The sequence below is a fragment of the Uranotaenia lowii genome, chromosome 3 (genome assembly GCF_029784155.1).
Source record: "Uranotaenia lowii strain MFRU-FL chromosome 3, ASM2978415v1, whole genome shotgun sequence".
NCBI lineage: Eukaryota > Metazoa > Arthropoda > Insecta > Diptera > Culicidae > Uranotaenia > Uranotaenia lowii.
Genome location: NC_073693.1, coordinates 253173790 through 253188457, shown reverse-complemented (window position 1 = coordinate 253188457; position 14668 = coordinate 253173790). Strand labels below are relative to the sequence as shown.

Below are 14668 nucleotides of genomic sequence, written 5' to 3'. Positions count from 1 at the left end.
TCTTGATTGTCACTTTTTTGAGGACTGGACACATGTAAGCGACTTTTTTCCAGATGGAAGGGAATTTCTGTTGTACTAGGGACTGCTTAAAGATGTGGGTAAAAGGTTTTATCAGTGAACTGCGACATTTTTTGTGGAATACTTCAAATTAATAATAGCCTCGGAGACCATTTCCTCACTAATAGCAAAATCGCGTGACGCCAGCTTTTAATTGATCAGCAGTTGGCGATTCGACTGAACAGACTGTAGAAGTGCGTTGCGAAAAGGTAACATTTTTCAGCAAGTGTCGTGGCAAATCTATTATTCAATTGGAGTATCGCAGGAAGACGCGTTCGGAGTTCACAAATTTCCAGAACTTTTTTGGATTGCACCGAAGTTTAGTCTGAGTACGATTTACATAAAAGCGATAACAAAGACGATTGTATATCCTTTGTCGTTTTGTAGCATCATTTAGTTTGATTTTTGTAAATGGGCACCTGGAATTACAAAACTTCCGCAGCAATTTTGAACGTGTCTGTTTCAAACGCTTCAGATGACCATTAGTCCAAGGAGGTCGAATAGGAGGCCACGCCAGTACGGTACGGATTGGTCAAAAACATCATTCAAATTGCGTTCTATATATTATGCATGCAGAAAAAATCCAAAATATGAGCGCTGATAATCATAGCAGCTTTGCCTACTAGCGACAAGGCGCATACGTCCCGACGTTGAGAATCATAAAGACGCATAGCGAGTTTCCTAGGAAACTTGAAGCATGCGATTAATGACCTTAGGAAAATCAACAGAAAATAACGTAAACATTGTTTGCTTACGCCTACTGGACTGCGAAAAGAATAACAAACCTTCGAATGACAAAAATCTCGCTAGTAAAAAGCGTCGCTAGTAGAACTGTCGCTATTCGGTTTGGTGCTATACACATAATATATACGCACAACACAGGAACGGAAATTGACTCAATTAAAATTTTGCCATGCCGTTGATATAGAATGATAGAGATTCTTTGTACTATGATCTCTTATAATATCTACTTCTCGGCATCTAAGTAGTAGCTTTGACTTGCTTGTATTTAGGTTTCAACAACCTGATGGATCCTGAATTATTTGAGAGTATTAGATAAGCACGCAGTGAAATTTTCCTTTATCTTTAACTACAGCAGTATCTGTAAGTTTGATGAATCCTAAATCAAGGTTAAAACCTGTTCTCCTTTTCTGGGAGTACTGTTAGCAGAAAGTTAAACCAAACTTGCATTTCGATAGTCACATGGGTACGTTAGTCTCAGTTCGGTTTGATCCTTAATTGTTCAAAGTAGATGTATCCTGCCTTGTAATGCATACATGTGTCGATCTATTCTTCTTCGCTGGTATCCAATTCACATATGGTTTTGTAGCGATAGCAAAAGATAACAGCGGTTGGTTTCCTTACCCACAGTTGTTGTGCTCTCGAACGTCACAGCAAATGTTGTTGTTTCTTCTGGTATCGTAGAGCAGGCACAAGCTGCGCAGTTCAGCTGAGTGTTTGTGTTACCGTTTCCTTGTTGTGTATTTGTTGAACCCCCTCCTTGAGTGTTCGTGTTACCGTTTCCTTGCTGATTATTCGATGATCCGCAACAGAGCGAACAGTCAAAAGCAGTCGTTGTGTCAAACATAGTAGTTGAATCCACAGTTGTTTCTGTTGTAGCATCTGACGTTGTAGTTGTGTCAGCTGTAAATTATCGAATGAGAATGAGGGTTCGTTTATAGTTGATTGAAAATAATCGAGGATTAAAAGTTTTTGAATTTAGTTTCTACTCTTATGTTAACAAGAACATTGTTTCTCTTTCAACGTTAAACTAAATAATGCTGTAGCGATAACTACACTGACGGGACACCCAATTTCGTTGTTTTTTTTGCTAAGCTCGCACTTTGCTTGCTGATGTTGGAGTGCGCTCAGATCGATGTTGGAGAAGTGGTTACCCAGGTTCAAGATTACACCAGACATTAGAATAAAATCGCTTATTTGAGCTTCTCGAAACGACCAAACAGATATTTAAAAATGCATGCTTTTTTCCGACAGGGCTCTTATAAGTCTAATTTGCATAGCAATCTGACGTTGTGCAATGTCGACAGTAGATGATTTTTTGAAGACTCATGTCTGTGTAGTCAGTGGTTGTAGCATGATGATTGTCAAATACTGGCATTGAAGGGGAAGGCGAACCAAATCACAGTTTTTATAACTTAATTGAACAAAAAAGGATGACATAGTACCATGCGGTATGAAAACTTAATACTGTGTTTATGCGCCTTTTAGAGGGATAGTGATTTTCACAAATGAAGAATTCGGATGTATTTCTACGATCCAAGCAAAGCCACTAAGTTGGGATCCATTTTCCGTATAGTTTTGTTGAAGTGGCGAAAGCTAACAGCGTAATATTTTCTTACCAGCAGTCGTGCTCTCGAACGTCACTTCTAATGTCGTTTCTTGTGGTGTCGTCGTATCAATTGTCGTTGAACAGGTACAAGCTGCGCAGTTCAGCTGATTGTTTGTGTTGCCATCTCCATTTTGGTTATTTGTTGAACCCGCTCCTTGAGTGTTCGTGTTGCCATTCCCTTGCTGATTATTCGAAGAACCGCAACAGACCGCGCAGTCTACAGCGGTCGTTGTGTCAAACATAGTAGTTGAATCCACAGTTGTTTCTGTTGTAGCATCTGACGTTGTAGTTGAGTCAGCTGTAAATCATCGAATGAGAATCAGGGTTCGTTTCGACACGCAGTTGTTTTAAAAGTTCGAGAATGAAAGTGCTTGTATTTACTTTGTACTATTGTGATAACAAGACCCTAATTTCTCTTCCAACGTTGAACTAAACATCATTCTTTAATGTTAAAGCGCTAACTTAACTGACGGGACAATCGATTTCAATTTTTGGCTAACCTTCCAAGCAACGCGCTATGCCGATTCCAGAGAACGCTTCAATCGATATTGGAGAAGGAGTAAGCCACTTGGAAGATTACACCAGACACTTGATTAAAATCGGCAATTTAGACTACTCGAAAGGACCAAAAAGGTTTTTGAATGTGCCTTTTTCGGCAGGATATTTCTAAGTCAAATTTTCATAGCGATCTGACGTTGCGCGATGTCGACTGTAAATTGCTTTTGTAGCCAAAAATTGAACGGTATTTTCTTCTAAGACTCATGTCAGTGTAGTTAGTGGTTGTAGTATGAAACAGAGCTGGGAATGATGATTGTTGAAGACTGGCATTAAAGGCATTTGCGAGTGGAATCACAGTCTTCATCACCTAATTGAACAAAAAGCATGACATGGTAACATGCGTTGTAAGAAATTAACACTGTATATATGCCTCTATTTAGAGGAATGCCGATTTTTACAAACGACGAACTCGTATGTATTTTTACAATTAAAGCAAAGCCACCTTGTTGAGTTCCAATTTCCATATGGTTTTGTTGAAGTGGCGAAAGCTAACAGCGTAATATTTTCTTACCAGCAGTGGTGCTCTCAAACGTCACTTCTAATGTCGTTCCTTCTGTTGTTGACGTAGCAAAAGTAGTGGTACAGGTACAAGCTGCGCAGTTCAGCTGGTTGTTTGTGTTACCATCTCCATTTTGATTATTTGTTGAACCCGCTCCTTGATTGTTCGTGTTGGCATTTCCTTGCTGATTATTCGATGAACCGCAGCAGATTGAGCAGTCTACAGAAGTCGTTGTGTCAAACATGGTAGTTGAATCCACAGTTGTTTCTGTTGTAGCATCTGACGTTGTAGTTGAGTCAGCTGTAAATCATCGAATGAGAATCAGGGTTCGTTTCGACACGCAGTTGTTTTAAAAGTTCGAGAATGAAAGTGCTTGTATTTACTTTGTACTATTGTGATAACAAGACCATAATTTCTCTTCCAACGTTGAACTAAACATCATTCTTTAATGTTAAAGCGCTAACTTAACTGACGGGACAATCGATTTCAATTTTTGGCTAACCTTCCAAGCAACGCGCTATGCCGATTCCAGAGAACGCTTCAATCGATATTGGAGAAGAAGTAAGCCAGTTGGAAGATTACACCAGACACTTGATTAAAATCGGCAATTTAGACTACTCGAAAGGACCAAAAAGGTTTTTGAATGTGCCTTTTTCGGCAGGATATTTCTAAGTCAAATTTTCATAGCGATCTGACGTTGCGCGATGTCGACTGTAAATTGCTTTTGTAGCCAAAAATTGAACGGTATTTTCTTCTAAGACTCATGTCAGTGTAGTTAGTGGTTGTAGTATGAAACAGAGCTGGGAATGATGATTGTTGAAGACTGGCATTAAAGGCATTTGCGAGTGGAATCACAGTCTTCATCACCTAATTGAACAAAAAGCATGACATGGTAACATGCGTTGTAAGAAATTAACACTGTATATATGCCTCTATTTAGAGGAATGCCGATTTTTACAAACGACGAACTCGTATGTATTTTTACAATTAAAGCAAAGCCACCTTGTTGAGTTCCAATTTCCATATGGTTTTGTTGAAGTGGCGAAAGCTAACAGCGTAATATTTTCTTACCAGCAGTGGTGCTCTCAAACGTCACTTCTAATGTCGTTCCTTCTGTTGTTGACGTAGCAAAAGTAGTGGTACAGGTACAAGCTGCGCAGTTCAGCTGGTTGTTTGTGTTACCATCTCCATTTTGATTATTTGTTGAACCCGCTCCTTGATTGTTCGTGTTGGCATTTCCTTGCTGATTATTCGATGAACCGCAGCAGATTGAGCAGTCTACAGCAGTCGTTGTGTCAAACATGGTAGTTGAATCCACAGTTGTTTCTGTTGTAGCATCTGACGTTGTAGTTGAGTCAGCTGTAAATCATCGAATGAGAATCAGGGTTCGTTTCGACACGCAGTTGTTTTAAAAGTTCGAGAATGAAAGTGCTTGTATTTACTTTGTACTATTGTGATAACAAGACCATAATTTCTCTTCCAACGTTGAACTAAACATCATTCTTTAATGTTAAAGCGCTAACTTAACTGACGGGACAATCGATTTCAATTTTTGGCTAACCTTCCAAGCAACGCGCTATGCCGATTCCAGAGAACGCTTCAATCGATATTGGAGAGGAAGTAAGCCAGTTGGAAGATTACACCAGACACTTGATTAAAATCGGCAATTTAGACTACTCGAAAGGACCAAAAAGGTTTTTGAATGTGCCTTTTTCGGCAGGACATTTCTAAGTCAAATTTTCATAGCGATCTGACGTTGCGCGATGTCGACTGTAAATTGGTTTTGTAGCCAAAAATTGAACGGTATTTTCTTCTAAGACTCATGTCAGTGTAGTTAGTGGTTGTAGTATGAAACAGAGCTGGGAATGATGATTGTTGAAGACTGGCATTAAAGGCATTTGCGAGTGGAATCACAGTCTTCATCACCTAATTGAACAAAAAGCATGACATGGTAACATGCGTTGTAAGAAATTAACACTGTATATATGCCTCTATTTAGAGGAATGCCGATTTTTACAAACGACGAACTCGTATGTATTTTTACAATTAAAGCAAAGCCACCTTGTTGAGTTCCAATTTCCATATGGTTTTGTTGAAGTGGCGAAAGCTAACAGCGTAATATTTTCTTACCAGCAGTGGTGCTCTCAAACGTCACTTCTAATGTCGTTCCTTCTGTTGTTGACGTAGCAAAAGTAGTGGTACAGGTACAAGCTGCGCAGTTCAGCTGGTTGTTTGTGTTACCATCTCCATTTTGATTATTTGTTGAACCCGCTCCTTGATTGTTCGTGTTGGCATTTCCTTGCTGATTATTCGATGAACCGCAGCAGATTGAGCAGTCTACAGAAGTCGTTGTGTCAAACATGGTAGTTGAATCCACAGTTGTTTCTGTTGTAGCATCTGACGTTGTAGTTGAGTCAGCTGTAAATCATCGAATGAGAATCAGGGTTCGTTTCGACACGCAGTTGTTTTAAAAGTTCGAGAATGAAAGTGCTTGTATTTACTTTGTACTATTGTGATAACAAGACCATAATTTCTCTTCCAACGTTGAACTAAACATCATTCTTTAATGTTAAAGCGCTAACTTAACTGACGGGACAATCGATTTCAATTTTTGGCTAACCTTCCAAGCAACGCGCTATGCCGATTCCAGAGAACGCTTCAATCGATATTGGAGAGGAAGTAAGCCAGTTGGAAGATTACACCAGACACTTGATTAAAATCGGCAATTTAGACTACTCGAAAGGACCAAAAAGGTTTTTGAATGTGCCTTTTTCGGCAGGACATTTCTAAGTCAAATTTTCATAGCGATCTGACGTTGCGCGATGTCGACTGTAAATTGGTTTTGTAGCCAAAAATTGAACGGTATTTTCTTCTAAGACTCATGTCAGTGTAGTTAGTGGTTGTAGTATGAAACAGAGCTGGGAATGATGATTGTTGAAGACTGGCATTAAAGGCATTTGCGAGTGGAATCACAGTCTTCATCACCTAATTGAACAAAAAGCATGACATGGTAACATGCGTTGTAAGAAATTAACACTGTATATATGCCTCTATTTAGAGGAATGCCGATTTTTACAAACGACGAACTCGTATGTATTTTTACAATTAAAGCAAAGCCACCTTGTTGAGTTCCAATTTCCATATGGTTTTGTTGAAGTGGCGAAAGCTAACAGCGTAATATTTTCTTACCAGCAGTGGTGCTCTCAAACGTCACTTCTAATGTCGTTCCTTCTGTTGTTGACGTAGCAAAAGTAGTGGTACAGGTACAAGCTGCGCAGTTCAGCTGGTTGTTTGTGTTACCATCTCCATTTTGATTATTTGTTGAACCCGCTCCTTGATTGTTCGTGTTGGCATTTCCTTGCTGATTATTCGATGAACCGCAGCAGATTGAGCAGTCTACAGCAGTCGTTGTGTCAAACATGGTAGTTGAATCCACAGCTGTTTCCGTAGTAACATCTGACGTTGTAGTTGTGTCAGCTGTAATTTATCAAATTTAACGGTTCGTTTGTATATAAGGTTTTTATTTTTAAATTCGAGGTGATTCTATTTTTGTATAAATCTCCCGATATAAACATACTACCGCAAAAGGTACTTGTCAAGATATTTCTGTCTTATCTTCTATATATATAAAAATGAATGTTTGTCTGTCTGTCTGTTCCTTATAGACTCGGAAACTACTGAACCGATCATCGTCAAAACTGTCATCTGAGGGTTTTTGAGGCCGGGGATGGTTTCTGTAATAGTCAAAACTCCATCCGACTTAAGGAAGGAGAGGCTTCCATACAAAATTTGTAGTTTTTCGAAACAAATTAAAGTCATGACATCCATTTTCTTGAGATTTTTTTTTCCTTTGGGCGGTTTGTTTTTCGTCTCTATGGTCGAGGCGTCGCAAAAGGAAAGTAACCCAAGCATAGCATACTGATCAGTAGGAATATTTTGGCGCGTATTTCTCAACCTAGGGTTTGTTTTTCGTCTCCATGGGTGAGCAAACGTCGACGCAAGAGGATAGTAACCAAAGCACACTGTTCATTGATTGCTGGAAAATTTAACAATAAGGCGCCTGTTTCTCAAACACGTGGGGCGATATTCAACCTAGATGTGTTTTTTTCTTGCTTATTTGATTTGTACACAGCACGTGGTAATAAATGACGCCTAGATGTGACACGGATTGGTATTTTATCAATCGAATCAAAACCAATTGAAAGATTTGCAAAAATAATTCCATATTTAGTTCGTGTTAATGTAGGTAGCATTCGACTTTTCATTCAATGAACATTAGAACATGTTCAAACGTTCAACTTTTTCTGTTGAAAAAAAATTAAAAATTAGGTTTTCTTCTAGAAATTGTAACTTCGGCCCAAATACACAACTGAAACGAATTCAGAAATGAAAATGGGAGCTTTTTATTTTAAATAATTCTAAAAAAACCATCGTACTTTTTGCTAACATACCAATTCAAGTGCGTACTTAACATGAAAAGTGTTTTTGTGTTACATGGCTGCATAAAAGAGACTTTTGATCCGCTTCGTTTTTGAAAAGCGAGACTTTAGAACTGATATTCAACTGGACGCAAAATTTTAAAGAGAAATTTTTAGTTTACCCTTAAAGTGTTAAAAACAATATTCCCTTCTATCAACTTACACGGTGGGGCAAAGGCAAACGTCGAACTTTTAAGAAATTCATCTTCAAAATGATTCAATATGTTGGAAAGACCAGAAGGGGTATTCCGAATGTTGAAACTTCAGCGGATATTGAAAAATTCTTAAACGACTTTGTAAATGAAGGTCATTCCCTTTGAACAGCTTTCGTTAAAAGTGAAGTGACAAACATAAATTTAATTTGCAGGAATACTGCAGATATATCAGTGAAACTTGATAGAACAAAAAACAGGAATTCGTATTAAATCCATTTTAAAGCCATTACTCTGACGCATCTGTAAATAAGCTTTGCATTGACACTTGCCTCAATATACGGGACAAGTGTAAACTTAGAAATTTGATTTTGCCTACATTTTTGAATATTTGACTTTCAAAGAGAAAATAAAAAAAACGCTGAGAACTCATTTGGTGATGCAACTGATATTTTTTTTAAATATTTATATGTTTACCGTAGTAAATTTATTTAAAAAAAAGAAATTTGCACTGTATTTAATACATAACTAATTTAATATATTTTTCATTACCATGATAAGTGCTGTTTGGGTATCGAGCCGGTTAAATTTGCCTACCTTCTTCAAGCAGTGGGGGACAAAATTTGGAAAAGATGGGAGAGCTCCCATGTAAATATAAGATAAAGAGCTTTTCAAAGAAGGGACCATATTTAAAAAGGTTTTTTTGGGTATAGAGTACAAATTTCAGATCTTGAAAAACGAGTTTAGAGATCAGTAAATAATATATACCATCTTTGAATTGCTATTCAGAACTGCAGCTGCAGCTCTCATTTCAAAGTTGTTGGTTCTGAAGTATGATGAGGTTTGATTCAAAACAATGCTCTCTAAAATCTAAATTTTAATAAATTTTTACAAATTACATTCATTTCCGGAAGGTGTAGCAAAGCACAACGGGTCAGCTAGTCCAGTTATAATTTTGGATTCAAAGTTTATGATTCTAAAATATTTCTATCATTATTATATCTGGTTTTGATTAACACAATCTTCGTGAAAATAAATCGTTACCAATCAGGAAAAAAAAATTCTATCATTTCGATATTAAATATTTTCTATCAAAATCAGTTATAATTCAGTATTTGTAGGATGTTGAAATATCTTACATTTTACAAAAAGATTTATAGAATCATAGCTAAATCATATAAATTGTTGATATTCTCGTTACAGACAGTATCTTTGGTATCTTTCCAAATGGCAGAAAAATGTCTCCGTTCATTTTTCATATCAACAGTTTTAGAACAACTTCGTAAATCCAAAATTAATTAAGCTTTTTCGGTATTACAATCATCGTTATCGTAACGAAATGATATTTATGCGTTTGGCTGAGGTGTTGGATTGACATTAATAAACACTTGCAAAAATGACTTACCCACAGATGTTGTATCGACTACCGATTCAGTTGTAGAGTCTGTAAATGAGGCCGTCGTTGAATCAATCCCTGGCTCGGTTGTAGTATCGAATACTGTGTCAACAAATATTTCACTTGTTGTAGTTTCAGTCACTGGTTCAGTTGTTGTATCAAAAGCTGTTTCAGTTATTGTTTCAGTTGTTGTATCAACCATCGTTGTTGTATCAACGGCAGTTTCGGTGGTTGTGTCAACCATTGTTTCCGTCGTTGTATCAACCATCGTTGTTGTATCAACAGCTGTTTCAGTTGTTGTATCAATCATTGTTTCTGTTGTTGTATCAACCATTGTTTCAGTTGTTGTATCAACCATTGTTTCAGTTGTTGTATCAACCATTGTTTCAGTTGTTGTGTCAACCATTGTTTCTGTTGTTGAATCAACAGCTGTTTTCGTAGTTGTATCAACCATCGTTGTTGTATCAACAGCTGTTTCCGTTGTTGTATCAACCATTGTTTCAGTTGTTGTATCAACCATCGTTGTAGTATCAACTGCTGTTTCCGTTGTTGTATCAACCATTGTTTCTGTTGTTGTATCAACCATTGTTTCAGTTGTTGTATCAACCATTGTTGTTGTATCAACAGCTGTTTCCGTTGTTGTATCAACCATTGTTTCAGTTGTTGTATCAACAGCTGTTTCAGTTGTTGTGTCAACCATCGTTTCAGTTGTCGTATCAACCATTGTTTCAGTTGTTGTATCGACCATCGTTGTTGTATCGACCATCGTTTCCGTTGTTGTATCAACCATTGTTTCTGTTGTTGTATCAACCATTGTTTCTGTTGTTGTATCGACCATCGTTGTTGTATCGACCATCGTTTCCGTTGTTGTATCAACCATTGTTTCTGTTGTTGTATCAACCATTGTTTCTGTTGTTGTATCGACCATCGTTGTTGTATCGACCATCGTTTCCGTTGTTGTATCAACCATTGTTTCTGTTGTTGTATCAACCATTGTTTCTGTTGTTGTATCAACCATCGTTGTAGTGTCAACAGCTGTTCCCGTTGTTGAATCAACCATTGTTTCAGTTGTTGTATCAACCATCGTTGTAGTATCAACAGCTGTTTCAGTTGTTGTGTCAACCATTGTTTCAGTTGTTGTATCAACCATTGTTTCTGTTGTTGTATCAACCATCGTTTCCGTTGTTGTATCAACCATTGTTTCAGTTGTTGTATCAACCATTGTTTCAGTTGTTGTATCAACCATTGTTTCAGTTGTTGTATCAACCATTGTTGTTGTATCAACAGCTGTTTCCGTTGTTGTATCAACCATTGTTTCAGTTGTATCAACAGCTGTTTCAGTTGTTGTATCAACCATTGTTTCTGTTGTTGTATCAACCATTGTTTCTGTTGTTGTATCAACCATCGTTTCCGTTGTTGTATCAACCATTGTTTCAGTTGTTGTATCAACCATTGTTTCAGTTGTTGTATCAACCATTGTTTCTGTTGTTGTATCAACAGGTGTTTCCGTAGTTGTATCAACCATCGTTGTAGTATCAATTGCTGTTTCCGTTGTTGTATCAACCATTGTTTCTGTTGTTGTATCAACCATTGTTTCTGTTGTTGTATCAACCATTGTTGTTGTATCAACAGCTGTTTCCGTTGTTGTATCAACCATTGTTTCAGTTGTTGTATCAACAGCTGTTTCAGTTGTTGTGTCAACCATCGTTTCAGTTGTCGTATCAACCATTGTTTCAGTTGTTGTATCGACCATCGTTTCCGTTGTTGTATCAACCATTGTTTCTGTTGTTGTATCAACCATTGTTTCTGTTGTTGTATCAACCATCGTTGTAGTGTCAACAGCTGTTTCCGTTGTTGAATCAACCATTGTTTCAGTTGTTGTATCAACCATCGTTGTAGTATCAACAGCTGTTTCAGTTGTTGTGTCAACCATTGTTTCAGTTGTTGTATCAACAGCTGTTTCAGTTGTAGTATCAACCATCGTTGTAGTATCAACTGCTGTTTCCGTTGTAGTATCAACCATTGTTTCTGTTGTTGTATCAACCATTGTTTCAGTTGTTGTATCCACCATTGTTGTAGTATCAACAGCTGTTTCCGTTGTTGAATCAACCATTGTTTCAGTTGTTGTATCAGCAGCTGTGTCAGTTGTTGTATCGACCATCGTTGTTGTATCGACCATCGTTTCTGTTGTTGTATCAACCGCCGTTGTTGTATCAACAGCTGTTTCCGTTGTTGTATCAACCATTGTTTCAGTTGTTGTATCAACAGGTGTTTCAGTTGTTGTGTCAACCATCGTTTCAGTTGTCGTGTCAACCATTGTTTCAGTTGTTGTATCGACCATCGTTGTTGTTTCGACCATCGTTTCTGTTGTTGTATCAACCATTGTTTCTGTTGTTGTATCAACCATTGTTTCTGTCGTTGTATCAACCATCGTTGTAGTGTCAACAGCTGTTTCCGTTGTTGTATCAACCATTGTTTCAGTTGTTGTATCAACCATCGTTGTTGTATCAACAGCTGTTTCAGTTGTTGTGTCAACCATTGTTTCAGTTGTTGTATCAACAGCTGTTTCAGTTGTAGTATCAACCATCGTTGTAGTATCAACTGCTGTTTCCGTTGTTGTATCAACCATTGTTTCTGTTGTTGTATCAACCATTGTTTCAGTCGTTGTATCAACCATCGTTGTTGTATCAACAGCTGTTTCCGTTGTTGAATCAACCATTGTTTCAGTTGTTGTATCAACAGCTGTGTCAGTTGTTGTATCGACCATCGTTTCTGTTGTTGTATCAAACGCCGTTGTTGTATCAACAGCTGTTTCCGTTGTTGTATCAACCATTGTTTCTGTTGTTGTATCAACCATCGTTGTTGTATCAACAGCTGTTTCCGTTGTTGTATCAACCATTGTTTCTGTTGTTGTATCGACCATCGTTGTTGTATCAACCATCGTTGTTGTATCAACAGCTGTTTCGGTTGTTGTATCAACCATTGTTTCAGTTGTTGTATCAACCATTGTTTCTGTTGTTGTATCAACCATCGTTGTTGTATCAACAGCTGTTTCCGTTGTTGTATCAACCATCGTTGTTGTATCAACAGCTGTTTCCGTTGTTGTATCAACCATTGTTTCAGTTGTTGTATCAACCATTGTTTCTGTTGTTGTATCAACCATCGTTGTTGTATCAACAGCTGTTTCCGTTGTTGTATCAACCATTGTTTCTGTTGTTGTATCAACCATCGTTGTTGTATCAACAGCTGTTTCCGTTGTTGTATCAACCATTGTTTCTGTTGTTGTATCGACCATCGTTGTTGTATCAACCATCGTTGTTGTATCAACAGCTGTTTCAGTTGTTGTATCAACCATTGTTTCTGTTGTTGTATCAACCATTGTTTCAGTTGTTGTATCAACCATCGTTGTTGTATCAACAGCTGTTTCCGTTGTTGTATCAACCATTGTTTCTGTTGTTGTATCGACCATCGTTGTTGTATCAACCATCGTTGTTGTATCAACAGCTGTTTCGGTTGTTGTATCAACCATTGTTTCTGTTGTTGTATCAACCATCGTTGTTGTATCAACAGCTGTTTCGGTTGTTGTATCAACCATTGTTTCAGTTGTTGTACCGACCATCGTTGTTGTATCAACAGCTGTTTCCGTTGTTGTATCAACCATTGTTTCAGTTGTTGTATCAACCATCGTTGTTGTGTCAACCATCGTTGTTGTATCAACAGCTGTTTCTGTTGTTGTATCAATTATTGTTTCAGTTGTTGTATCTACCATCGTTTCCGTTGTTGTATCAACCATCGTTGTTGTATCAACAGCTGTTTCAGTTGTTGTGTCAACCATCGTTTCTGTTGTTGTGTCAGCTGCTGTTACAGTTGTTGTATCAACGACAGTTTGAGTCACAGGGCATTCAGCTTCCATTGGATTGCATTGCGTAGTTGTTTCTGTAGCAGATTGTATAGTTGTTACATCGACTGCTGTTTGAGATGTTTGGTCGTTTGTTGTCGTTGAATCGGTTGCTGAAGAAGACAGGGTAGTAAATTTGTTTTACTTTTTAAAACATGTTTTTTATATTTTTAATTGTAAGTGTTGAAGTATAGTGTTCTATTGTTTTTCGTCATTTCAGTTGTTTTTTTTGCCGGGCAAGCAAACACGATCAGAAAAGAAAATTAAAATGATATAAAGATGAGATATTTCTATACATTTTTTTTTCATTTGACAGTCAGATATAATTCAGTACTCGTAGGATGTTAAAATATCTGAAATTATAACGAAAAGCAAACTAAATTATATCACCCCTTGATAGCATTATATCAAGATTATATCTCAATCAAATAGTATTTAGACCACCAAAAATGTAAAAAAATATGAGTCTTAAATGCAAGCTTGTGCGCAATGTTGGCCTTACAGAGAACCTCGAAAATCTCCAAACTTGAGAATTTTACCCACCATCCCGAATGAAATTCCCTCTCTACAGGTTTGGCTATTGACGGCTTAGCCCAAAGTTAAGCTCTTGAAAGAGAACTCATCCTCCAAAATCTGATACTGCAATAAAATGGAAACCAAATACAAAAAAAACTATATGCGGGTATGGTAATCAAACCCATACCGGCAGTGGCGCTGCGATTAACATTAAAGGATGCTGACCGCTCGACCACCGAAGAGCTGTTGGAATTAATTGCTACAGCAACGTATATGTGAGGATTCCTATGAAGGAAGCAGGAATAAAATTATCCCCCCAAAAAAAAAACAGTTCTTTGCTTTGAACTGACCACCCAAACGTAGATCTACCACGATGGAGGTAGTAGAAGCAGATTTACCAACATTAAAAAATCCCCTAAAAAAACAGAAGAAGAAGAGCAAGTTTGGCATATTGACAAGCTGTGATTTCTTTACAAACTTGAGTTGTCAATATTAAACTCAGGTTTGGGGGGTGGAAGTTCTCATGTTTGGGAACTTTATATTTTCAGTGTATACGTATTAACTTGTATACAACGTTGGACTACCTCCTGACTTGTACTCAAACTTTCATGTATTGTTTCAAACTTGATCAATTCTTGAAATGTTTGGGTACCAGCCAGGAGATTCGAACCTGGACCTGCAGGTTGAGAGGCACGCACGCTACTAAAAAAAGTTTTCGAAGCATTTGCTTGTCCGGCAGAAAATACAACTGATTGTATCAAAAG

At 37.6% G+C, this 14668-nt stretch overlaps 1 protein-coding gene across 1 annotated transcript; it reads right to left on the bottom strand.

Annotated features, from left to right (window-relative positions):
• Window positions 1-1418: 1418 nt before the first annotated feature.
• LOC129753296 (uncharacterized) lies at window positions 1419-9758 on the bottom strand. The gene is made up of 8 exons (XM_055749097.1): window positions 9500-9758; window positions 6654-6941; window positions 5595-5882; window positions 4536-4823; window positions 3477-3764; window positions 2418-2705; window positions 1576-1701; window positions 1419-1507 (listed from the first exon to the last, which is right to left on the bottom strand). Exons 1-8 carry the CDS (start codon window positions 9756-9758, stop codon window positions 1419-1421), a joined length of 1914 nt encoding a protein of 637 aa, XP_055605072.1.
• Between the last annotated feature and the right edge of the window lie 4910 nt (window positions 9759-14668).

Coding starts and splice junctions, on each gene's coding strand:
- LOC129753296 (XM_055749097.1), bottom strand. CDS start 9,758: ATGGTTGATACAACGACGGAAACAATGGTTGACACAACCACCGAAACT. Junction 5,883..6,653: donor GTTTGAGAGCACCACTGCTG/GTAAGAAAATAT, acceptor GATGATTTACAG/CTGACTCAACTACAACGTCA. Junction 4,824..5,594: donor GTTTGAGAGCACCACTGCTG/GTAAGAAAATAT, acceptor GATGATTTACAG/CTGACTCAACTACAACGTCA.